Source organism: Castor canadensis, chromosome 3 (genome assembly GCF_047511655.1).
Source record: "Castor canadensis chromosome 3, mCasCan1.hap1v2, whole genome shotgun sequence".
NCBI lineage: Eukaryota > Metazoa > Chordata > Mammalia > Rodentia > Castoridae > Castor > Castor canadensis.
This window is the reverse complement of record NC_133388.1, coordinates 199731396-199754538: the sequence shown is the minus strand read 5'-3', so window position 1 is coordinate 199754538 and position 23143 is coordinate 199731396. Positions and strand designations below refer to the sequence as shown.

Sequence of the window (23143 nt, the reverse complement as noted above, 5' to 3'; positions counted from 1 at the left end):
GCCTTTTTTTCCTTTTTCTTTTGAGTATCTTGTAATTTTTATTGAATGCCAGCTATCATTCATAGGACATACAGATAGGATAAATAGTAAATAGCATGTGTGTCTGGAGATTTAGTCTCTCCATCTGGGTGGCCAGAGTGTAAACCTGAGTTAGTCCAGTCAGAAGCTGTGCTGGGTTTGGTTTTGTTGCTTATGATTACTTTGCATACACCACCAGTGTCATATTCCTCTAGTGTTTTCTTCATAGGGCCTGTACCTCAGAGAGGTTCCTCTACTGTTGCCTCATCCTGGTTGTAGCCTGCTGCATATCATACAGGGTTTGCTGGCTTTGGGGTGGGAGGCTGAGGACTGTGCTGTCCTGCAGCCCATCTTCAATCAGCAGATGCCATGTTGTTGGGTCTCAAGGGTGAGACTTCTTCCCTGATTCTGCCACTTTTCTAGCTGGGGGAGACCTCTGGGCCTAGAATCAGAGGTAGTGGGTGTTTTCTTTTCTCTTCTCCCAACCACAGTGACTGTTACCAGTTGGATGTGCAGTGCAATTCCCTTCCGGGCATCTAGGGGTATCGGATATTGCCTTTGGCACACTAGGTTGGCTCCTGGTTTGATGGTGACCAATATCGGAGGGTGTCCCGTTGCCAGCCTGATTCACTTGTCTTGGTCCCAAACAACTGGGAATCACTCCATGAGATGAGCTAGGAATGGTTGAGGACTGACAGGTTTATTGTCCCTTGGGGTGTGTATGCACCACTCTTCTTCAAGACTAACTTCCCAGGTTAGCACCGGCAAGGCACTCATGTCAGGTGGTCCGAGATCCATAGATACTGTGGTGCCCAGTTTAGAAAGTAAGTCTCTTCCTAGAAGGGGGCCTGGAGCCTCTGGCACATACAGAAATCGGTGTCTGATCCAGTGTCCACCAACTGCATTCTCGGGGTTTGCAGAACCAGTACTTCTTAGTGTTTCGGGTGGCCCCTCCTTACTGAGCCAACCAGTTGGGGTGGTCATGGTGGAAATGGCCACCCCAGTGTCCAGAATGAAGTTTATTTGGCGGCCCTCAACATCAGTCTTGACCATGGACTCCTGAGGGCCAATCAAAAGGGAGCCTGGTTGGCCTCTGTCAGACTCATTTCCCCAGGCTGCATTTGTCATTAGGCGGCAGCCACCTTTTTTTCCCTTGTTAGGGCATTCATTTTTCCAATGCAGCCACCTTTTTTTCCCTTGTTAGGGCATTCATTTTTCCAATGTCCTTCTTCCTTACAGTATGCACATTTGTTCTTCCCAAGGGAGGTTTTCCATTCTTTCCTGTTGGGGCCCCCTCTCTGGCCTTCAGTCTGTCCTCCTCCCTCCTTGAAGGCCATTGCCAGGATCTTTGCCTTTGTCTCCAAATACTTTTTCCTTTTCCCTTTTGGCCGTTTCTTCGCTACCACCTTGGCTGCTATACTAATGAGTTGGTCAATGTTGGCACCTGCAAAGCCCTCCATCTTTTGCAATTTTCAGCGAACATCAGGGGCAGACTATTGGACAAAGGCAGTGTTAATCATGGATTGGTTCTTGGGGGCCTCAGGGTTAAATAGGGTGTACCAACGGTAGGCATCACATAACCAGTCACAGAACTGGCTAGGCAGCTCATCAGACTTCTTGTGACTTCACTGATCTTGGCGAGGTTGATTGCCCCTCTTGCCCCTTGGCAGGCTCCCTCCAGGATAGCTTGTCTCATGTGCTGGATGGATTGGAGCCCATCTGGAGTGTTGGAATCTCAGTCTGGTCTGGTGCCTGGGATTCTCTCATCTCTCCACCGCTCTAGATTTGCAGTCTGTGGTGGAGCTTGTGTGACTAGCCAGGCTCTGGCTGCCTGGTATTCTTGTCTGCACTCATCAGAAGTGAAGACGATGGACATGAGTTGACAACAGTCATCCCAGTTGGGCTGGTGGCTGTGCATGATATTGGTTAGGAGCTCTATCACAGCTTGTGGCTCCTCTGAGTATGCTGAGGTGTGCTGTCACCAGTTCAGGAGATCGCTGGTAGTGAATTGGTGATACACATATTGCATGGGTCCAGCCGCATATGACCCATCTGCCTGGGGTAGTGGCGGCCCGGGAGCCTGATGAAGGGGGCATAGGACTGCTGCTGGGCCCCCTCTGTCCTTACTTGTTAGCCTCCTGGAATTCATTGACCTTCCCCAATGGTTCATCTCTTCCTTTGGGGCCATTGGAGGCAAAGGGGGGGTATAATGAGGGAACCGCTGGGTGACATGGGAGAGGTCCGGGCCTGATGTTTCTTCCTTTCCATTGGGGTCCCTCACATTGGACTCAGACCTCAGGGAGGCTGGAGTGGCGTGCACTGGAAGGATATGGCGGCAGATCTGATGACTCAGATTCTGAGGTGTGGTGGACCTCAAATTTTTTTTCTTTTGCATTAACCAAAACAACTGTGTGCCTCTGGGAGGCATGCAAATGGAGGCAGGCAGGTGGCCAGGATATACCAGGAATCAATATAAGGAAACTGATCTGGATGGCCTGGATCTCCAGCGACTATGTTCCTGATGCGGGTGATAATAGCCAAGTCTAGGGTGCCCTCTGCTGGCCATCCTGCGTTAAAGGTGGGCCATTCCAATTCACAGAATCTCCGAAGCTTAGCTGGTTTCATTTTAACCCCATAGTCACCTGAAAAGCCTTCCCTAAAGTTAGCAAGCATAGTCTGGAGCACCATCGGGCTCTTTGACCCAGAGGAGCCCATTTTATATGTGCCTGATAATTGCCAATGTCGCAAGACAGACAAATGAGGGGGGTGCCTCTTAGTTAGGCCACACAGATGCTCGCCTGGTCGCAACCCCAAACAATGAGATTGGGTGTGACTTAGCCATAGTGGGATCCTGTCGGGTGACTTACGATCAGGCAGTAGCCTGATCCCACCATAGACCATATGTCAATCACTGTAAATCGCAAGATGAGCTCACTCGGACTCCATAGCCTTCAGGGGACTTTAAGGGTTCCCAGCTGTGGATTCGAGCTTGAAACACAAGTGAGTCAAGTTGCTCAGTCACACACCATTCACTCGGAGTTTAAAACAATCAGTCCCTATTTATTTCCCCTAAAATCCTGGCTTGCTGTAAACCCAGTTGACCGGAATCACATCAGTCCCAGAGGAAGGGGACATGTCACCCTGGAATCACGTCAGGGCTCAGCTGGTCCCCTGTGGGGATCAATCTCTGCCAGCTCCTTACACTGACTACCCCAGGGTTCCTACCTGGTCCAGATGTCTGGTGCAGGTCTCTGTTTCATTCCACCAGTCAGAGGGCCCGGTTCTTGGCTCTGCAGCCTCCTTCAGTAGTCTGGAAGGAGACCCTGGAATCACATCAGGGGTGCACATTTCCTGGTTCCAGCAACCTCCACAGGCTACAGGGTCAGGGAGCGGGGACCCACTGGCCAATGGGGTGTGGCAGTCTGTATCTCTCTGGTGCCTCCAAAATGTTGCAGGAAAATCATCAGACCAGCAAGAACAAGACTCATACCCAGGTGGATGGAGGAAAGGAAGTTTATTACACTAGCGGGCCAGCACCTGAATATCTCTAAAATGGCCCTGGCCCCGAGCTCAGAATGGTTGGGGTTTTTATATCCAGAAAAGTGGCAGCAAGCAAGCAGGGAGTAAGGAAGCAGACTTGGCAGTTAGCTTTTCAAGGTTACAATACATCATGTCAGCATGATGTGGACAAAGGCCATCTGCAGTTTGTAGTGGGATAGCTGGATGCAGAGGCCCCAGCAAGGGGGAAGGGCTTTACTCATGTTTGATCTTTTCCCTGGCTTTGATCTTTCTCTGGGTTTCCTTATCATGTTCTGCCACCATCCTTTTGCAGGGAGTGTTAGGATTTGGCATGTCTTAGTCTCTTCAAGGTAACCTAAAGTCATAGATCACATCAAGCATGTTCTGTTTATTGGCTGCCTTTGTCCAGATCTTTCTCCAAACACTTCATGGATGTTCCTGCTCATCATAGAAGGTCCCTCTGGCATTGTGGGTGGAATCTCAGGTTCTGAGTCTCTTATTTTTCAAAATTCCTTGTTGGGACTTGAAGAGGCCTCTTATTCAGTGCCTATTTTCCCAACCAAGTTGTTTTGGGTTTTTTTGGGGGGGAGGGTTGTTTTTATTTGTTTGTTTGTTTTGTGGCACTTAGGCTTGATCTCAGGGCCTCACGCTTGCTAGGCAGGTGCTCTACCACTTCACCAACTTCATCAACCCCCTGCCAATTTCTAGACCAATTACAGAATAAAGGCTGGAGGTGTAGCTCAGTGGTAGAGCACATGCCTAGCATGTGTAAGGCCCTGGTTTTGATCGCTAGCATTAGAAAAAAAAAAAGTTTCTTAATTAAAAAAAAAATCACCATCTCAATAAGGCTGTTACCAAACACTCTCTCTCTCTCTCTCTCTCTCTCTCTCTCTCTCTCTCTCTCTCTCTGCTGGTGGAAACAGAAATATTGTTTACATGTAAAGCTGAAGTGGAAAATGTGATTTATTGTCAGTCAAATGTGCTTCCTGGGCTGGTAGAGTGGCTCGAGTGGCAGAGCAGCTGCCTAGCAAGCTCAACGCCCTGAGCTCAAACACCAATACTGCCAAATATATATGTGTATATATTTTTGGCAAATACTGCCAACAAGTGTGTATATATATATGTGCTTCCTAATACCAAACCTCAGAATGAAGCAGATTTACACCAGTTTTAGGTGAGGGAACACCCACCATAGGCTCTCATATTGGAGATCATTACAGGGCAAGGCCAGCCAGTGCCCCAGGAGTGTGCCTCTCCTGGAGGAGGGGACAGGAAAGAAGCAACCTCCAACCTCACCCATAATCTTGACATCTGATCACAACTTGCTAAATCTACACTCTGCCCCCAAGGTTGCTGTCCCCACTGGCACCTGCTACAGATCCCAGTGTGTCCTTGGGTAACAGTGAGTGTTCCCTTCTCAGATGATCTCTGCTGTGGGGTTTCTTGTACTAGAACAGCTCTTCAGGGCAGTCGCAAACAGAGGCCTTGGATGTGATGGTGAATCCCTGAGGGAGGGCTCTTCAGGCCACAGGGTACCCTGGAGCTTATGGTGATGGGAGGCGGCCCAGCCACTGTCCTGCGCTTGGACCATGGCTCTTTTGCCTCAGGAAACCTGATGGCCTCAGGCCCAATGCTATGGGAGTTGGCCTCTTGCTCCATCCTGCTGTGGGGCTGGACTGTATGTTATATCCTTAATGGAGGGATCGCCATTAAGGTTCCCAGGGCAGAACCCAACCTTGGCCTCTATGTCCACACACAGCCACAGAGCCCATGGATTGATCCCAGAAGCATTTCTGCCCAGCCTTATCCACCATCCACAATGCTGCCTCCACAGGCCTCATCTCCAGCCTTGTCACCCTATAGTTCATTCTCCACATGAAATTAGGTTCCACAGAGGCAGTGAACACTCCACCCCCACGTACACATCCATTGGCCTGGGATGGCATTTTCAACTGCTCTCAAGGGCTCAGGCCTCCACCTCCCCACCCAGGTCAGGCTTTGCTGCCCCCATGCTTCCGTCCTGCCTGGTTCCTACGGATGTAGTGGTCCTACACTTAACTCCCTCTACACATGGCTTCCTGAAGCTTAGTCCACACAACCACTCTCAGAAGGGCAGACCTTGGGTAGCACTGGGCTTCCTTGCTGCTGGGTATCTCTGTGCAATCTATACAGGGGTGTCACCTCAGACTGGAGTTGACAACTTCCTCTTCACCCCACTTGACCTTGGCCTGTCCCTGTTTGGAAATGACACCTACTGACTTCAGAGAAATCAGCAAAGCTCTTAGGGTTATACTCTGCAGTTTTTAATAGTGTTAACATCTTCCTTTTGGATGTTTCAGAATGCAAAATCAAGGAGGAGAACCAAAATACAGTCTTGAGCCTAAAGCGGCTACCTTCAGATGAAGTAACAGTGACTCTGGAGAAACCACCTTTGGGGAGGACTGATCAAAAGTATTATAAAACAGAGCAGAGCTGCCTGAGTCCAAGCCCTGTTGGCCCCCATGAGGTTCAGGTCACACAGCACAAGACAGCTCCTGGAGGAGACAGACCCTACATGTGTATGGAGTGTGGGAAGTGCTTCAGTCGGAGCTCCCATCTCCTTCAGCATCAGCGAATCCACACTGGTGAGAAGCCCTACGTGTGCAGCATATGTGGGAAAGCCTTCAGCCAGAGCTCAGTCCTTAGCAAACACAGGAGAATCCACACGGGCGAGAAGCCCTACGAGTGCAACGAGTGTGGAAAGGCCTTTAGAGTGAGCTCGGACCTTGCTCAGCACCACAAGATTCACACGGGAGAGAAGCCACACGAGTGTCTGGAGTGTCGCAAGGCCTTCACGCAGCTCTCACACCTCATCCAGCACCAGCGGATCCACACCGGGGAGAGGCCGTACGTGTGTCCCTTGTGTGGGAAAGCCTTCAACCACAGCACGGTGCTGCGGAGCCACCAGAGGGTGCACACCGGAGAGAAGCCTCACGGGTGCAGCGAGTGCGGTAAGACCTTCAGCGTGAAGAGGACGCTGCTGCAGCACCAGCGCGTCCACACCGGTGAGAAGCCCTACACGTGCAGCGAGTGTGGCAAGGCCTTCAGCGACCGCTCGGTCCTCATCCAGCACCACAACGTCCACACCGGCGAGAAGCCCTACGAGTGCAGCGAGTGCGGCAAGACGTTCAGCCACCGCTCCACCCTGATGAACCACGAGCGCATCCACACGGAGGAGAAGCCTTATGCGTGCTACGAGTGCGGGAAGGCTTTCGTGCAGCACTCGCACCTGATCCAGCACCAGAGGGTTCACACCGGGGAGAAGCCCTACGTGTGCGGGGAGTGCGGGCACGCCTTCAGCGCCCGCCGGTCCCTGATCCAGCACGAGCGGATCCACACGGGCGAGAAGCCCTTCCAGTGCACTGAGTGTGGTAAGGCCTTCAGCCTGAAGGCCACTCTGATCGTGCACCTGCGGACGCACACAGGCGAGAAGCCCTACGAGTGCAACAGCTGCGGCAAGGCCTTCAGCCAGTACTCCGTGCTCATCCAGCACCAGCGCATCCACACCGGGGAGAAGCCCTACGAGTGCGGCGAGTGCGGGCGTGCCTTCAACCAGCACGGTCACCTGATTCAGCACCAGAAGGTGCACCGGAAGCTGTGAGGGCGGGCGGCCTTCGCACGGGAACGCCCGGCTGATTGGAGCACCGCACCGGAAGCTCTGAGGGCGGGCAGCCTTCGCGCCAAAACGGCTTGCTGACGCTCGGAGCGCCACCGAGCGGGTAGTGATGTAAGACGCGTTTTCTTTTCCTCGACATCTTGAAGTTGTTTCGGACAGCAACCCCACAATCGAACAGAATAAACTACTGGTAAAGATAGCCATAATTGTTTCTTTAACATTAATGAATTCGAAGTAAAGAACTTAAGTCGCAAGGACTAATGTCCCATTAACTCTCCTAAAATTGCAAATAACGTCTTTTCTTAGATTGCTACATGCCTTTCCTAATCATAACTTAAACTTATATGTTGGACTAGTCTCAGTAGTATGTTAAGATACTATAAAGTGCTGTGTGGATAAATTGATATAAAACTGTCATCAAGTATTACATGAAATGGCTGAAAATTCTGAGTGTGTGTAAATAACTTTTATATGAAAAAGGAAAAAGTAAAAACTTATGTAAATTTAGAAAAGCTTTCATTTTGTGCTTTAATTTTACTCAAGATCACTTAAATCCTAATACTTTCGTAAAAAATCAACTCAAAAATGAGTATTTTAGCCAGGTGTGGTGGTACAAGCTTCTAATCCCAGCATTTAGGAGACTGAGGCAAGGGAATTGTAAATTCAAGGCCAACCTGGGCTATATTGCAAGATCCTGTCTCAAAAAAACAAGTATTAAAAAATGGGTATTTTGCAGCCATCCCTGCCTACAGTCTGCACCCTCGGGCCTACAGGTTGCCATCGGGTGGGCGAGCCTCACGTTTATAGTGTCTCCGGGAAAATTACCAAAATTCTCAGACTCAGCTCTTGTGTAATATTTTATTACCATACTTGAGGGTTTTCCTTTTCTTTTTTATTTCCTAGTTCAAGAGAAGTATATGTTGCCATTACCATATACTGTGATGAATCTGGTTTATTCATAATTTTAAAAATTGTATGCAAAATTATTTTCTTGAAGGCTGGCTGAGTGGCTCAAGTGGTAGAGTACACTGCCTGACAAGTGTGAGGCCCTGAGTTCAAACTCCAGTACTGCAAAAAAGAAAAATAATTTGCTTGGTTTTAAGGATACACTCCTTAGTGTACCACCGTACAACAATGTGATAATAAAAAAATAAAATTAAAAAAATGTTAAAAAGCATACAGTCCTTATAGCCAAATTTATATCTGAGCCATTTTTCTTCTTCTTTTTTTTTTTTTTTTTGGGGTAGAACTGGGGTTTGAATTCAGGGCTTCTTCACACTAGCAAAGCAGGTGTTCTACTGCTTAAGCCACATCGTCAGTTCATTTTTGCTCTGGTCATTTCAGAGATGGGGGTCTCATGAACTATTTACCCAGGCTCAAACCATGGTCCTACTGATCTCAGCCTCCCAAATAGCTAGGATTCTAGGCCTGAGCTACCAGCACCTGGTTTAGAGCCATGTGTAGTAGCAGCTGCAAAAACAAAAAACCAAAAACCAACATGAGACTCAAGCCTAATCAAAACCTAAACGTATTAAGTACCTCGTGCAGAAGGGTTCTCTTCCTCTGGGAATGATAAGACACCAAGGTGCTGACCCCAAGTCCTCAATGACACACCATGATATGCACACAAAAGCTTCTCCCTACTGCAGAAACTGATGAGAGGAGCTGAAGAGGCTGAGGTGTGAATTCCCAGTAACCGAGGTCACTGATGTGAAACCCTGACCAGTTGATTTTTTTTTTTTTTTTTTGCAGTACTGGGATTTGAACTCAAGGCCTACACCTTGAGTCACTCCACCAGACCTTTTTTATGATGGGAGAGTCTCACAAACTATTTGCCCAGCTGTCTTCAAACCATGATTCTCCTGATCCTCCTGGGTAGCTAGGATTACAGGTGTGAGTCATTAGTGCCCAACAATAAATTACTATTTTGGGGAGTGGAGGGGGGGCAGAACTGGGGTTTGAACTCAGGGCCTCACATTTGCTAGGCAGGCACTTTACCACTTGAGCCACTCCACCAGCCAAACCCTGACCAGCTGAGATAACTGAAGAGTTACTTTACAGAGAAATTGATTCACAAGCGCATTGTATTAACTCCTTTTGTGTCATTGTGACAACATGTGTGACAAACAAGGCAGGAAAAACTTATTTTGGCTCACAGTTTCAAAGGGTTCAGTCCATGTTTGCTTGGCCCTATACAGTTGGACAGAACATCGTGGTGGTGTGTGGTGGAGGTGTTTCTTCACCTTATGATGGACAGAAAGCAGAGAGCAAGGAAAGGACTGGGTATCCGATATAACCTTCAAATGCAATCCTGGTGACATACTTCCTCCAGTCAGACTGGCACAGAGGCTGGCTGCCATTATCTTAACCCTCACAGGTCAAGGTTTCCAGTTAAAGAAGTAATATTTTACTTGTTTCCCTTTTTGAGGCTCAGACATGTAAGGAAATATTTTCAGGTTATTGGATGACCATATAAATAATGGAACAGAACTTCAATGACCACATACTTTGCAAAAAGAGTTTGGAAAAGCCACAGACTGATGGCTCCAACCCACAGCCAAAATTCAGCAATCCCTTAGGAGTGAGAAATTTAGAATTCCAAAGTAACCACAACATAAGTCAATATATCTAGTTCTCAACCAAAAATTACAAAATATAAAAGAAACAGGAAAACTGTGATCCATTCATGGGGATAAAAAGAATTTGATAGAAACCATCCCTGAGGATGTCCAGACACTGGAATTATTAGTCAAAGATGTTAAATCAGGTCTGGGGAGTATAGCTCAATGTAGGATCCATGCTTAGTATATGAAAGGCCCTGGGTTCCATTCCCAGCACTCCAAAATAAAGATCTTAAATCAACTGTCTTAAATATGTTTGATGAATTAAAGAACTACATAAAATTAAGAAAACTATATTTGAACAAAATGAAAATACCAAGAAATATAACTTACAAAAAGAAAAACAAATTCTGGAACTGAAAGGTACAATAACTGAAATGAAAAACTCACTCAAGCCAGCTGTGGTGGCTCACACTTGTAATCCTAGCTGCTTGGGAGGCTAAGATCAGGAGGATCATGGTTTAAAGCCAGACTGAGCAAAAAGTGATACCCCCCCATCTCTACCAATAGCTGGGTGCAGTCACATGTGCCTGTCAATCTAAGCTACACAGGAGGCTAAGATAAAGAGGATTACAGCTCCAGGCCAGCCTGGGAAAAAATTTTGTGAGACCCTATCAATGGAAAAAAGCTAGGTGTGGTGTTGCATACCTGTCATCAGGGCCTAGGCAAAAAGGAATGCCCTATCTCCAAAATAACCAGAGCAAAAAGAACTGGAGGTGTGGCTCAAGCAGTTCAAATCCTAGTATCACCAAAAAAAAAAAAAAAAAAACAAAAAAACCCTGGACATTAAGCCAATTGAAATCCAGTTTGAGGAGTTGAAAAAAAAGAAAAATGAACAGATCCTGAGAGACCGTAGGACATCATTGAAGGTGCTAATAAACACATCACAGGATTTCCAGGAGTAAAAGACATTTGAAGAAATAATGGCCCCAAACTTCTGAAATATGTGAGAAGACATGAATATATACATCCCAGTAACTCACCAAACTCCAAACAGAAGAAACTAAAAAAAATCCACAGAGATACATATTATAGCTGAATTATTGAAACCCATGACAAAGAAAACTCTGAAAGCATCAACACATAGTAAGACATTACATAAAAGAGAGCTTCAATAAGATCAACAGATTTTTTCTTAGAACTATGGAGAAAATAAGTAGTGGGATGACATATTTACATGCCTGAGAAGGAAAAACACCCAAGAATTCAGTATCTAGCAAAAATGTCCTTCAAAAATGAAGGAGAGGGTTGGGTGCTAGTGGCTTACAACTGTAATCCTAGCTACTCAGGAGGTGCAGAGATCAGAAAGATCAGTTCCCAGCACTGGAAAAAAAAAACTGGTATTAAAACAAATTCAGAAGCATATTTAAAGCATTATACACCATGACCAAGTGTGGTTCATTCCTGGAATGTTAGAATAGTCAACATGAAAATTAATTAGTGTAATACATCACATTAATAGAATGAAGAAAAATCTACTTGATCATCTCAACTGATGAAGAAAAAACATTTCACAAAATTTAAGACAATTTCATGATAAAACAACAACAACAAAACCCCACCCTCTCTCTCAACAAAAAGGCAGCCATCTGCAAGTCAGAAAGCAAACCTCACCAGGAAATGAATAGGCCAATACCATGATCTGGACTTCTTAGCCTCCACGAGAAATAAATCTCCATTGTTTAAGCCACCCAGTCTGTGATACTTTGTTAAGGCATCCTGAACTGACTAAAACACCATTCAATTTGAAAAGTAGAATCTATTCCAGTAATATTGCTGTGAAAACTTGATATCCATCTGTAAAAGAATGAAGTTGAACTCTTACCTTACACATATACAAAAACTAGCTAAAGCCAGATACCGGTGGCTCACATCTGTAACCCTAGCTACTCAGGAGACAGAGATCAGGAGGATCATGGTTTGAAGCTAGCACCAGTCAAATTGTGCTCGAGATCCTATCTCGAAAATACCCAATACAAAACAGGGCTCAAGCGGCAGAGCACCTGCCTAGCAAGTGTGGGGCCCTGAGCTTAAGCTGCCACTACACACACTCACTCCCTCTCTCTCTCTCTAGCTCAAAAGCTGGGCATGGTTCCACGCCCCTGTGATTTATTTGGGAGGCTAAGGCAAGAGAATCAAGCTATGTAGCCTGGGCTACACAGCTGTCTCCAAAAACAAATTAGTTCAAAATGGATCAAAGACCAAAATGTAAGACCTAAAACTATAAAATTCTTAGAAAAAAAATAGTGGAAAAGCTTCATGACCTTGGACTTGGGAACAATTTCTACTTGCTTATTTGTTTTTGTGGTACAAAGGTTTGAACTCCGCATCACACTTGCTAAGAAGGCACTCTACCATTTGAGCCATGCCCCAAGCCCTGCAATGATTTTTTTTTCTTTTTTTGGCAGTACCGTGGCTTAAACTCAGGGCTTCACACTTGCTAGGCAGGTGCTTTACCTCTTGAGCCACTCTACCAGCCCTTTTTTGTGTTGGGTATTTTCAAGCTAGGGTCTGTTTGCCCAACAATTGGCCTTGAACTGTGATCCTCCTGATCTCTGCCTCCTGAGTAGCTAGAATTACATGTGTGAGCCATCAGTGCCCAGCAAGAATGATTTCTGATGTATGCCACTCAAAGCAAAGGCAACAAAAGAAAAAGTAGATAAATTGTACTTCATTAAAATTGATACTGCTATCCATCATGAGAGCGACAAAGACAACCTACATACTTTTGTTCATGATGACAGTGAAAATGACAAACTACAAAATGGAATATTGAAAAATCATGTATCAGATAAGGGATTAATATCCAAAATATATACAACTCAACACTGGAAAACAACCCAATTAAAAAATGGGTAGAGGACTTGGATAGACACTTCTCAAAAAAAAGAAAAATACAAATGGTTATAAATACCTGAAAATATGCTCATCATCATTGGTCATCAGGGCATGCAAATCAAAACCATAATACAACTTCAATCCATTAGGGTATGATAAAAAAAAAAGCAGAAATAACACAGTGAGGATGGAGAAGAACTAGAACCCTCGTGCACTGCTGATAAGGGACATAAAGTAGTGCAGCTGCTATGGAAAAGTTTGACCATTCCTCAGAAATTTAAACAAATAGGTATTTGTCTGAAAGTATTCATAATACTAACTCAAACACATACTTGTATACTAACATTCATACCAGCACTAATCACAAAAGTCTAAGGGTAGAAACACCACCAACTGTTCAGTGACAGATAAATAGACACCTGTAATCCTAGCTACTCAGGAGGCAGAGTTCAGGAGGATCTCAGTTTGAAGCCAGCCCCAGTCAAATAGTTCTTGAGACTCTTTCTAAAAAAAAAAAAAAAAAAATCACAAAAAAAGGGTTGGCAGAGGGACTCAAGTGGTAAGAGTGCCTGCCTAGCAAGCGTGAGGCCAAGTCCAAACTCCAGTACTGCTTAAAAAAAAGAAGAGAGAGAAAGAAAATGTGGTACCTACCTAACAAGCATGAAGCCCTGAGTTCAAATCCCAGGATCATGAAAAAACAGGAAGGAAGGGAGGAAGGAAGAAGAAAGGAAAGGAGGGAGGGAGGATGGGAAAAGAAAGAAAATATGACACATACATAAAATGGAGTATTATTCATTCACAAAAAAGGAAGCTGTTTTTTTTTTATGGTGCTGGGGATCATACCCAGGACCTTGTGCATGCTAAACAAGAGCTCTACTACTGAGGCACACCCCTAGCCTAGGGATAAAGTTCTGATTTAGATTATAACATGGTCAAATCTTGAAAACAGGCTAAATGAACTAAGCTAGACATAAAAGGACATATAGTATATGATTCTAATCATATGAAGTTTCTACAATAGGGAAATTCACTTAAAAAAAGAATTGATGTTATCAGCATTTGGGAGAAGGGGGTAATGGGGAGTTATTGTTTAATAGGTATAGAGTTTCTGTTTGGGATGATAGTTCTAGAAATAGAGGTGATGGTCGTACAATACTGTGAATGTGCTTAATGCCACCAATGGTAATGGTAAATTTTATGTTATGTAAATTTTATTCCAATAAAAAAGGTGATTTCAATTCTATATATTCACAATATATGAGAATATACCCATGTGTGGAATTCTATGCAGTGTGAATTTTCTGGCACTTAGGAAATAGCAAAAGTGGAGATACTAGGTGCTGTAATTTACAGTGTTTTCTTTCTTCTTTCCTTCCTTCTTTCTTTCTATTTTTTTTTCTGAGATGGGGGGGGGTCTCACTTTGTTGTTCAGGCTTGTCTGTAACTCCTGAGCTCAAATAGCCTCTGCCTCAGCCTCCCATGTGTTGGAATACCAGGGTGCACCACCGCACCCAGCAGAGCTTTCTTTCTAAAATGCTCTCCAGTGTGTCTGAAAGGAAACATGTTCTAAATCAGAAGCAATGAATTCTCTTTTTCTAAGTGGGGAGACTATAGAAGTTTCTTTTTTTCTCAGTTTCTCTAAAATGAACATGCACTGCTTTTGGGTTAAGGAAAAAGGTTTCTTCAATTAAACAGAAATGTCCTTTCACCTTCTGAAGACAAGGTGAACAGGGCAAGATGGGGTGCTAGGGCATGTGGTGGTCATGCACACAGGCCTCTGCCTCATGAACTATTCTCCACCATCATGTGGAGAAGTCTCTCCGAAGGTGAATCCGCTGATGCTGACACATGTTGGAGCTGTGCCGGAAGGCCTTCCCACACTCACTGCACTTGTAGGGCTTCTCTCCAGTGTGGATCCTCTGGTGCTGAATCAGGTAAGTACTCTGGCTAAAGGCCTTCTTACAATCACTGCACTTGTATGGCTTCTCTCCATGGTGAGATCTTTGGTGGTGAATGAGTCTGGAACTGTTGTGAAAGGCCTTTCCACACTCACTACATTTGTATGGCTTCTCTCCTGTGTGGATCCTCTGGTGCTGGATGAGATGTGTGCTTTGGCTGAAAACTTTGCCACAGTCATTACATTCATAGGGCTTCTCTCCAGTGTGACTTCGCTGATGCTCAACAAGTTTAGTTTTTTGGATGAAGGCTTTCTCACATTCGTTGCATTTATAGGGTTTCTCTCCAGTGTGAATTCTCCGATGTTGAATGAGGTTAGAACTTTGGGTAAAGCCTTTGCCACATTCATTACACTCGAATGGCTTCTCTCCAGTGTGAGTCCGGCGGTGTCGAATAAGGATTGAACCATCACTGAAGGCTTTCCCACAATCATTACATTTATAGGGTTTCTCTCCAGTGTGGATTCTCTGGTGATAAATAAGGGAGGAGTATGCGCTAAAGTGTTTCCCACAGTCGCTACACTTGTAGGGTTTCTCCCCAGTGTGAATCCTTTCATGCTTCATGAGGTTAGGCCTCTGATTAAATGTCTTCCCACACTCACCACACCGGTAGGGGATTTCCCCAGAATGCATCCTTCGGTGATTGATGAACTCATAGCTCTGGCTGAAGGCTTTTCCACACTCACCACATTTATAGGGCTTCTCCTCACTGTGAAGTCGTTGATGTTTGACAAGGTTAGCGCTATACCTGAAGGTCTTCCCACAGTGACCACAAGTATGCAATGTTTTCCCAGTAGGAATTTTCTGATCTTCTCTAACAATTAAATTTTCATTGATGATTTCACCAGAATTACAAACTGAATTTGTCTTTTTTGACCTGTGTACACGCTTGTGGTTGTTGAGATGTGATCTCTGCTCAAAACTCTGCTCACATATATCACATTTGTGAGGTCTCTGATCAGGGAAAAGGCTTGACACTGACGTGAGGCTTCCCCCAGTCTCCTGGCCACTCTCCTTGTTGGTCAGTGTGACTAGTCTGGGGCCTCTCTGCCCTACTGCCTTCTGCAAGCTCTCCTGTAGCTCTCTGATATGATTATGGGCCTCTGTTGGCTCAGGTCCTTGGGTTACGGCCCCCCTGAGTTCGTATAGTTGTTGCCCATCAAATGTCTCCCCGGAAATCAACTCCTTGTACTCAATCCTGGTCCCACGAGCTGAAACAACAAACAGAATACCTGATGTTGGAAGGAAGGCACCAAGTCAACCATCCCAGTCACAAGAGCCTAGCAGAGATGAAGCTTTAGAGCTCAGAGGCCTAGGGACCTTGCTCAGGACCACAGGCATGTGCCAGTTTAAGCATTAAAACCCATGCCCAACATACTAACATCTATGCCATCCTGACAGGAACTGTAGGACACCTGTCCCCCTACTGCCAAAGGAACAGAAGACAAAGGCTTCATAGCACCATGGAAATAAGAGCAAGGAGGACTCCAAAAGTCACAGATAAAACTGACAAGAAACTAGGAATGAGAAAGTCTGAAGCCCGCCCCCCCCAAAATCCACAACAGGAAAATCAGCTGCCTTCCTGGGAAGGCAGAAGGCTAAGCAGGTTCCAAATCTGCAGGAAGAAGGTGAAGCACAGCCAGAACAGGATCTATTAGCTCACCCTAGCCAGCCACATCCACTCCCAGGGCTCTCCCTGAGGCCTAAGAGGTGATCTAGGTGACTCACCACCACCTAAGACCCAAGACAACTACATGGAATGCTCCGTGATGCCTGCCTCCATCTTTCCCTCCCTTCGTCCCTTCCTCCCTTGATCAGACACTTACACTACAAGCTCTTCCTGTGTGGCCACTCTCCAAAAGTGGATACCAACAAGCACCCAGGTGGGGTCCTGCCATGAGGCCCCTCCAAGACTAACTCCAGCAATCATACTCAGTCACAAGAATGACAGTTAAACAGATTGACTCAAACACTCCAGCACCTAACAGTAAGTCTCAGATTAAACAGCTCATGGTGGCCACTTTCATCATCACTCCTTTTCCAGTCCTGAAGGACCTGCTCCTCCATCCTTGCCTCACATGTATAGGTGTCAACACACGACTTCAGGGTTTACAACTCATAGAGCTCACCTAGGCTGCACGACTGCATGTTGGAGCTGCTGCTTTAAAAAATGGTGTGGCAACATCATCTAGAGATGTAACCCTGAGACTCCACCCCACAGAGACACGGTCCCCGTGTGCCAAAGACACATGCACGAGAATCCCAACCCAGGGACAAGCGAATGTTCTCTGCAAGTAGACGGGAAAAGAAACTGTGGTATATGCACACAACAGAACACTGGCAACAAAACAGAACTGCTGCCGTATGAAATTTAAGTGGTTCTCCTGATGTCTAGCAGGAGATGCTCTGCAGGAGTCCAGAGAGACAAATGGAAATGGCACAGGGCCTCTTGTTGACCTCCTCCCTGCTGTGGAAAGCAGTGAGAAATGACAGAGGAGGCCCAAGGGCTCCTGGATAAAGAACATAGACTACAATTTGATCTAGAAGATGATTTTTCATAAAAATTCACTGAGCTGCAAACTTAGGGATTGTTTCATTTCTGTAAGTATATTCAAATAAGAAAATTTACAAGAGAAAACTTTAATTTCTTTGAACCAGCAGCTCTTTCTTAGGACATCATCAGACACATACAAAAAGATGACATAGCTGACTGCAGCAGAAAGAGAAGACAGGGCCTTCCAGTTGGCGCATCCTTAGAAAGCCTGACCAACACTGTGTGCACAGAAGTGAAATTGCATTCAGTGGCACAACAGGGCACGTGAAGAAGCAGTGCTCGGAACTGGGGGATACCTCAGAGGTAGAATGTCTGCTTAGCACACCGGAGGCCCTGGGTTCAATTCCCAGCACCACCTCCCCCACACACACACGCACACGCACAAGAAGCACCTCTCCTACGTGGGTGTGTGTGGAAAGGCAATGACTAGAAAGGAAACAGCAAGGAATATTCCAGAATACAACTGGGTCTGGCAGTGAGGTTCAAGAAGATATATCTTCTCACTTTTTCATAATGCTCTATAATTGTCAAGTGAGTTCATTTAGAAGAGGGAGAATGAAGCATTGGTCTTTATCACTACACCTTTATCTGACCCTACTCGTAAAGTACAAGCTCTGAGGGCAAGGCTCCAGGGGCTCTGCAGGCTTAAGCCGCTCCTCACAGCACCCCAGCCTGCATACATGCACCCCTCCCTACATCAGCTCTATCTGGAATGTCCTTCCCTGTCCTCCACATCACGACTCCCACCACATTCCCAGAAGATTACTCTAGACTCTCCTACCAAAGCACCAGGCTGACAAAAGCGACCAGGGCTCCAGTGGAGGCCATACTCAGGTGCCCATGCTGTCCCTGAGGCATCTCCCCAAAACTCCTAAGTCAGTAACAAACACTCTGAACCCCAACAAATGCTCATTCAGTGACTGAGTTGGGGGAGCAGCTCCCCTCACGCACCTGAGCCGTTGACTCTCAGATGCTTTCTCCCCTCAGCATCCTGCATGTCCAGGACCCATGGCTCTTCCCCTCGCTCCAGCTGCAAGATCACCCCAGGCTTAGGACCTGAAGGTCCTGCTCCTGGGAAGGAGACAGAGCCTGGGGTTGGTACTGCGGATGCAGGGATGGGCCAAATGTCACTTGCCCTGGAGCTATGGCAAGGATAGGGGCACAGGCAGAGGGGTGGTTGAAGCTTGATACCCTCTTGTGGGCTGAGAATAGTTTGGAGGTCACTGTGAAGAGCCCAGGAACCAGGAAGTATGGAGCCACCAACCTGGGTAGGGGTCTGCCACAGGCCTGCTGTGGAAGCTTAAAGAAGGGTGAGTTCACACACACACACACACACACATACACACATCACTCCTCTTTTCAGACCAGGCATTCCTGAACCAGGGTAGCATCACTATCTCCACCCCAGGGGTGGGGCTCCCAGCCCAGTGCTGCTGAGTCCACAGGCTCCAGGGCTGTTCCTAGGGCTGAGACTTGCTCAAAGGCCTTACCCAGTGAAACCAGGTTCCCATAGGTCTCCAGCATCACATCCTTGTAAAGGCCCCTCTCATCAGGGCCCAGGCAGCCCCACTCATCCCAGGAGAAGAGCACGGCTACATCCTCAAAGGTCACCTCGATCTGGAACAACAGGACTCTGCTTCAGCCCCAGGTGTGGCCAAGGGTGGGTCCCAGGACCAAGGGGAGGGAGAGGCAGTAGAGGCATGCTATGGGCAACAACAGGGGGATCCCTGTCAACATCCCACACCAAACATACCTGGCGGTGTTTGCAAGGAAAGCCCTGGTGGAGACAGACCTCATACCTCCAGGAGATACTCACTAACCTGAAGTGGAGCAGAGGGAAACAAGGCTGCCATCACTTGTGCCCCGGGCTTCCTGGGGGCAGTGGGCAGGAGCTGAAGGAAAAGAAAAAAGGGGGCACATGGAGACCCAGACTGGCCCTTCTTCCACATCTCAGGCTGCTCAACGCTGATGCTACTCTGCTTGCAGCACCCTCACTAGCCAGGCTCCCACCCCTCCCCACAGGGCACTACTGGCCTCCCAAGAACAGACTGATTTCTGCCTTGGGCTGCCCTCCCCAGCCCCACTTCCAACTGTCGATGTGTACAACCCCAGCCCCCTGCTCCCTCTCCTCTCTGGTATTCTGAGTTGTCTCATTCAGGAACAGGTTGACAATACTCACTTTATATGGAAGAATAAAGACAAAATGTTAAAGGTTGAGGAAGACAAAGGAGGATAATTAAAAAAAAATAGTAAACACAGGGCAAAAACAATGTATAGAAGAAAAAACAAAAACAAACACACAAAAAAGCACAAACCCCTGACTTCAAACCCCAGTCCCTCAGAAAAAAGAATTATGGAAAAGGCTGTGCCTGATATACACCTATAATCCCAGCACTTGGGAGGCTGAGGCAGGAGAATCAAGAGTTGGAGTCCAGCCATAATGACACCCTATCTCAGAGGAAAAAAAAGAATTACAGAAATGTAAATTAAAACAAGACTTCTCTCCCCATAAACTGGAGAAAGTATAAAAAGCTTCATAATAGCAAATCCTGAAGACATGAGTAGGACAGTAAACTAATATAGGAACTCTGGAAATATGTCTGGCACTACTTAGTAGTGCTGAAACCCTGCAAACCTTTCATCAGGAAGCCTAACTCTCAGTATGTGCCCTATAGGAAATCCTGTAAACTTAAAAATGCTACCAGATGCCTGTGTACAAAACAAAATAAAACGACCACCTCCTCAATGTCCACGAGGGACATGGGCAAAATCATGGTGGTTGAAAGGAATGGACCACATCAATGTCAAAGAAACAGCTACATTAGGTGTGTAAGAGCATAAGAAAATGGACTGGCCAGATGCCAGTGGCTCACACCTGTAATGCTAGCTACTCAGGAGGCAGAGAGCAGGAGGATCAAGGTCCAGAGCCAGCCCAGGCAAATAGTTCACGAGACCTTATCTAGAAAGTACCCAACACAAAACAGAGCAGGCGGAGTGGCTCAAATGGTAGATACAACACCTGCCTTGCAGCATGAGACCGAGTTCAATCCCCAGTACCACTAAAAAAAAAAAAAAAAAAAAACCACAATGGACTGAAAGAATATTGGTCAGAATAGAGGAGCCTCCAAGGAAGTGAATGGGCCTGGAGTTCTGGGTCTAAACATAATTTTACTTTAACAATATTCCTTTTAAGAAAGCCAAGTATATGGAGCAAGTCTGTAATCCCAAGGGCTCCAGAGACTGAGGCAGGAGAAGGATGGAGAATTCCAGTTGGGCTGGGGCTACATAGCCAGTTGTAGGCCAGTATATAGCAGGAACCCTGTCTCAACAACAACAAAAAGCTTCAACAAATTTGACAAAATGAGAACTGGAAATCCCAGTCACTGGTTGGTAGTTGTTAATTCACTCTCTGTACTTGCTTTTATTTAAAACTTTTATAGGAAAATATTTTTAATATGTATTAAAAGCCATAAAACAACGTGGTAAATAAAAAGGTTTCAGACACAGCTTAGCTGTGGGGAGAAAAGCCTTGGAGAGCCAGGAAAGAAAATAGGGTGGGGTGTAGAGAAGGAAGGTCTACTGAGATGAGCATTTGGGAACTCTGGCTGCTGAGAGCAAGATGACTTGCAGAGGGTGGGAGCCAGTAGAGAGAATTTGCAGAGGAGCAAGTCAGGCTCCTTAAAAATTAACAGTACCAGCCAGGCGCTAGTGGCTCAGGTCTGTAATCTTAGCTACTTGGGCGTCTAAGGTCAGAAGAATCACTTCGTGGCCAGCAGGGCTAAATACTTTCGGAAACCCCATCTCCAAAATAACCAGAGCAAAATGGACTGGAGGCGTGTCTCCAGTAGAGCACCCGCTTAAAGTATGAAGCCCTGAGTTCAAACCCATCCCACCAAAAAACAACTTAGAAGGACAGGAGTGGGAGGGCCTCAGGTAACCAGGAGGAAGGGGTGTGCGGCCTCTCAGCACACACAAGCTGACCTGTGGTGCGGCTGGGGAGGGGTCCAGTGAAGAGACTCCGGGAGCGCGTGGGACCTATGAAGAGGGGCGAGGGTTGTGCAAAAGAGAGGGATGTCAAGGAATGGGATCAGTGGTGTTCCCAAGGCCGGGAGATGGGGCTGGTAGGGGGATAGCGCTAATCGAGGGACTCCGAGGGATGGCAAGTGGGGGAATAGCATCGGTCAGGGTGCCGGGGTGGGATATGGGGTTAGAAAAGGGGCCCCAGGGCGGTGGTAGGTCTAATTTGGGCGGCAAATAGGGTCAATCTAAGGATGAGCCAGTCAAGTTTGCGGGGCGGGAGATGGGGCGGGACGGAGTGGAAGGGTGTCAGTCAAGGACCCCGGGACGTAGTAGATGTCAGGGACGACCCCGGCCTGGAGCCGCGCGAGCCGGCCGCGCGTAGGGGAAAGTCGCGGGACCCGTACACGCGCAACGGGGAAACACTCACCTGAGCGCCGCAGAGAAGCGGCCGCTCGGCTCAGCGCGGCCGGCCGACCAATCAGGGCCGACCCGGAAGTGACGTCAAGCCGCGCACATCCGAGGTCCTGGCTAGAGGCGGCTGACTCCGTTGCTCTCTGTAGGTCTTGTGGAATCACGAGTGGAATGTCAGGAACGATCCCTTCCCAGACCAGAGGACTGGTATCGAATTTAGTGGCTAGCTGATTACATTCATTCTTTAATAAATTTTCTTACTAGTAAACAACGAAAGCTGCTGAACAGACTCCGTAGCAGAGCCAGTTCTCCTCAGGTTCTGGAGGATGCTCATTTTGCCTCTGTCCTATCGCCCTCCGCCCTTAGCCATTATAAATAGGGACCAGTGCCCACTCGAACTAAAAAGGGAGCTTCTTGGAGGTACCCGAGAAGCACCTCCACTGCTTCTGGGGCGGATCTCCCGGCCAAGGCGACTCCTCTTTGCTCAGGAGAGAGCAGAAAACAGTGCCAGCTTATGACCAAGGCAAACATGTCTAGTGCTTCCCCAACATCCTCCACTTAAATGTCCCTTCGTGGAAGGCTCAAGTGGTAGAGCACCTGTCTAGCAAGCATGAGGCCCTGACTTCAAGCCCCAGTACCAAAGGGTACGGAGTGGGAGTCTCTAAATGCCCCGCCATCCTTCAGGAAACGTTTGTACCTGTAACCTGGGACCAGCTCTATGAATGAAGATCAGGAACCGGCCTCTGCCCTGTAGGCTGCTGCCTAGGTGCAGTGGATGCCATGGGGCAGGTGGGGCTCGCACCAGGGAGTGGGAGAAGTAGGGGTAAGGCACAGGATAGATGGGTGTTGAGTCACCTGACAGACCCTGCCTATGGTTGCAGACTGACAGTCCTGAGGACCAGTTGCCAGGTAGGGGCTCTCCAGGTAGTAGTACCCTACATTCTTCACAGGGAAAGAACAGCCTGCATGTGACACTAATGTGCTCTTACCTGCTGTTCAGTCTACCAGTGGTTAATCAGCAAAATGCATGGAACATGGCTATACAAGAAGCCTATCTGTTCTGCTCTGAAGTTGTAACCAGCTGGTCTTCCCATTGCAGGTCAGCCTCCCTTAAATTTCTAAGTGTGGCTTCTTAGGAGCACCGTCCTTGACAGGGGAAGTCACTAGACCCAAAACACTCACCTACATTCTCTAAGTGAATACAGGTTTGGAGCCTGAATTCCTGATGATCTCTGCTCCAGGGAGCACCACATACCAGCTTCTTTGCTATCCAGTCTAGAGCTTCAGCTGCAAGCTCTCATTATTAACAGGCTCAGAGTGAGAAAGCAGAGCAGAGGTAAAGTCACTAGAACGCTCTACTCTGTGACCACTCACTACAGATGATTCAACTGCAGTCTACTTTTAGTAACATGCAGGAAATGGGGGCCCAATCAGACCTCTCACACCCCAAACAACTCTCTGGGCAAAGCAGACCTCCCCCTCGGTGCCACCTGCAGCAGGGCACTTGAGGAAGCAAGTTCACAACATGCTGAGGTCAGGGCACCACCACTTT

At 47.0% G+C, this 23143-nt stretch overlaps 2 protein-coding genes across 16 annotated transcripts in view; one reads left to right on the top strand and one right to left on the bottom strand.

Moving 5' to 3' along the window:
• Positions 1 to 7670, top strand: part of Znf250 (zinc finger protein 250) — a 32094-nt gene extending 24424 nt beyond the window's left edge. For 5 of the 9 annotated variants that reach the window (XM_074069501.1, XM_074069499.1, XM_074069497.1 and 2 more), the window contains one exon: positions 5877 to 7666. In XM_074069501.1, the coding sequence (XP_073925602.1) occupies positions 5877 to 7177 (1301 nt within the window). In that variant the 3' untranslated portion in view covers positions 7178 to 7666. Of the gene's footprint in view, positions 1 to 5876 lie in introns of all 9 variants that reach the window. The other 4 variants (XM_074069504.1, XM_074069505.1, XM_074069502.1 and 1 more) reach the window with 4 other exon arrangements.
• Positions 7671 to 7706: 36 nt separating this feature from the next.
• Znf34 (zinc finger protein 34) lies at positions 7707 to 21664 on the bottom strand. Of its 7 annotated transcripts, XM_020172445.2 has the most exons (6): positions 21608 to 21664; positions 21142 to 21195; positions 18981 to 19052; positions 18651 to 18777; positions 18112 to 18231; positions 7707 to 15817 (listed from the first exon to the last, which is right to left on the bottom strand). In XM_020172445.2, the coding sequence occupies exons 3-6, from the start codon at positions 19011 to 19013 to the stop codon at positions 14454 to 14456; spliced, it is 1644 nt and encodes a 547-aa protein (XP_020028034.2). In that variant the 5' UTR covers positions 19014 to 19052; positions 21142 to 21195; positions 21608 to 21664; the 3' UTR covers positions 7707 to 14453. The 7 variants fall into 7 exon arrangements, with proteins under 7 accessions (XP_020028034.2, XP_020028035.2, XP_073925593.1 ...); XM_020172446.2 differs by lacking the exon at positions 18112 to 18231; XM_074069492.1 differs by lacking the exons at positions 18981 to 19052; positions 21608 to 21664 and adding an exon at positions 18914 to 18980 and having other exon boundaries at positions 21142 to 21597.
• Between the last annotated feature and the right edge of the window lie 1479 nt (positions 21665 to 23143).

Bases quoted from the DNA above. Each gene is read 5' to 3' on its own strand.
- Znf34 (XM_074069492.1), bottom strand. From the start codon at position 21,338: ATGCTATTCCCCCACTTGCCATCCCTCGGAGTCCCTCGATTAGCGCTA. The intron at 18,981-21,141 runs GTCAGCTTGTGT...GCTCCACTTCAG, and splicing joins CCTCCCCAGCCGCACCACAG to GTTAGTGAGTATCTCCTGGA. The intron at 18,232-18,650 runs GTAAGGCCTTTG...TCTCCTTCCCAG, and splicing joins TGGGAACCTGGTTTCACTGG to GAGCAGGACCTTCAGGTCCT.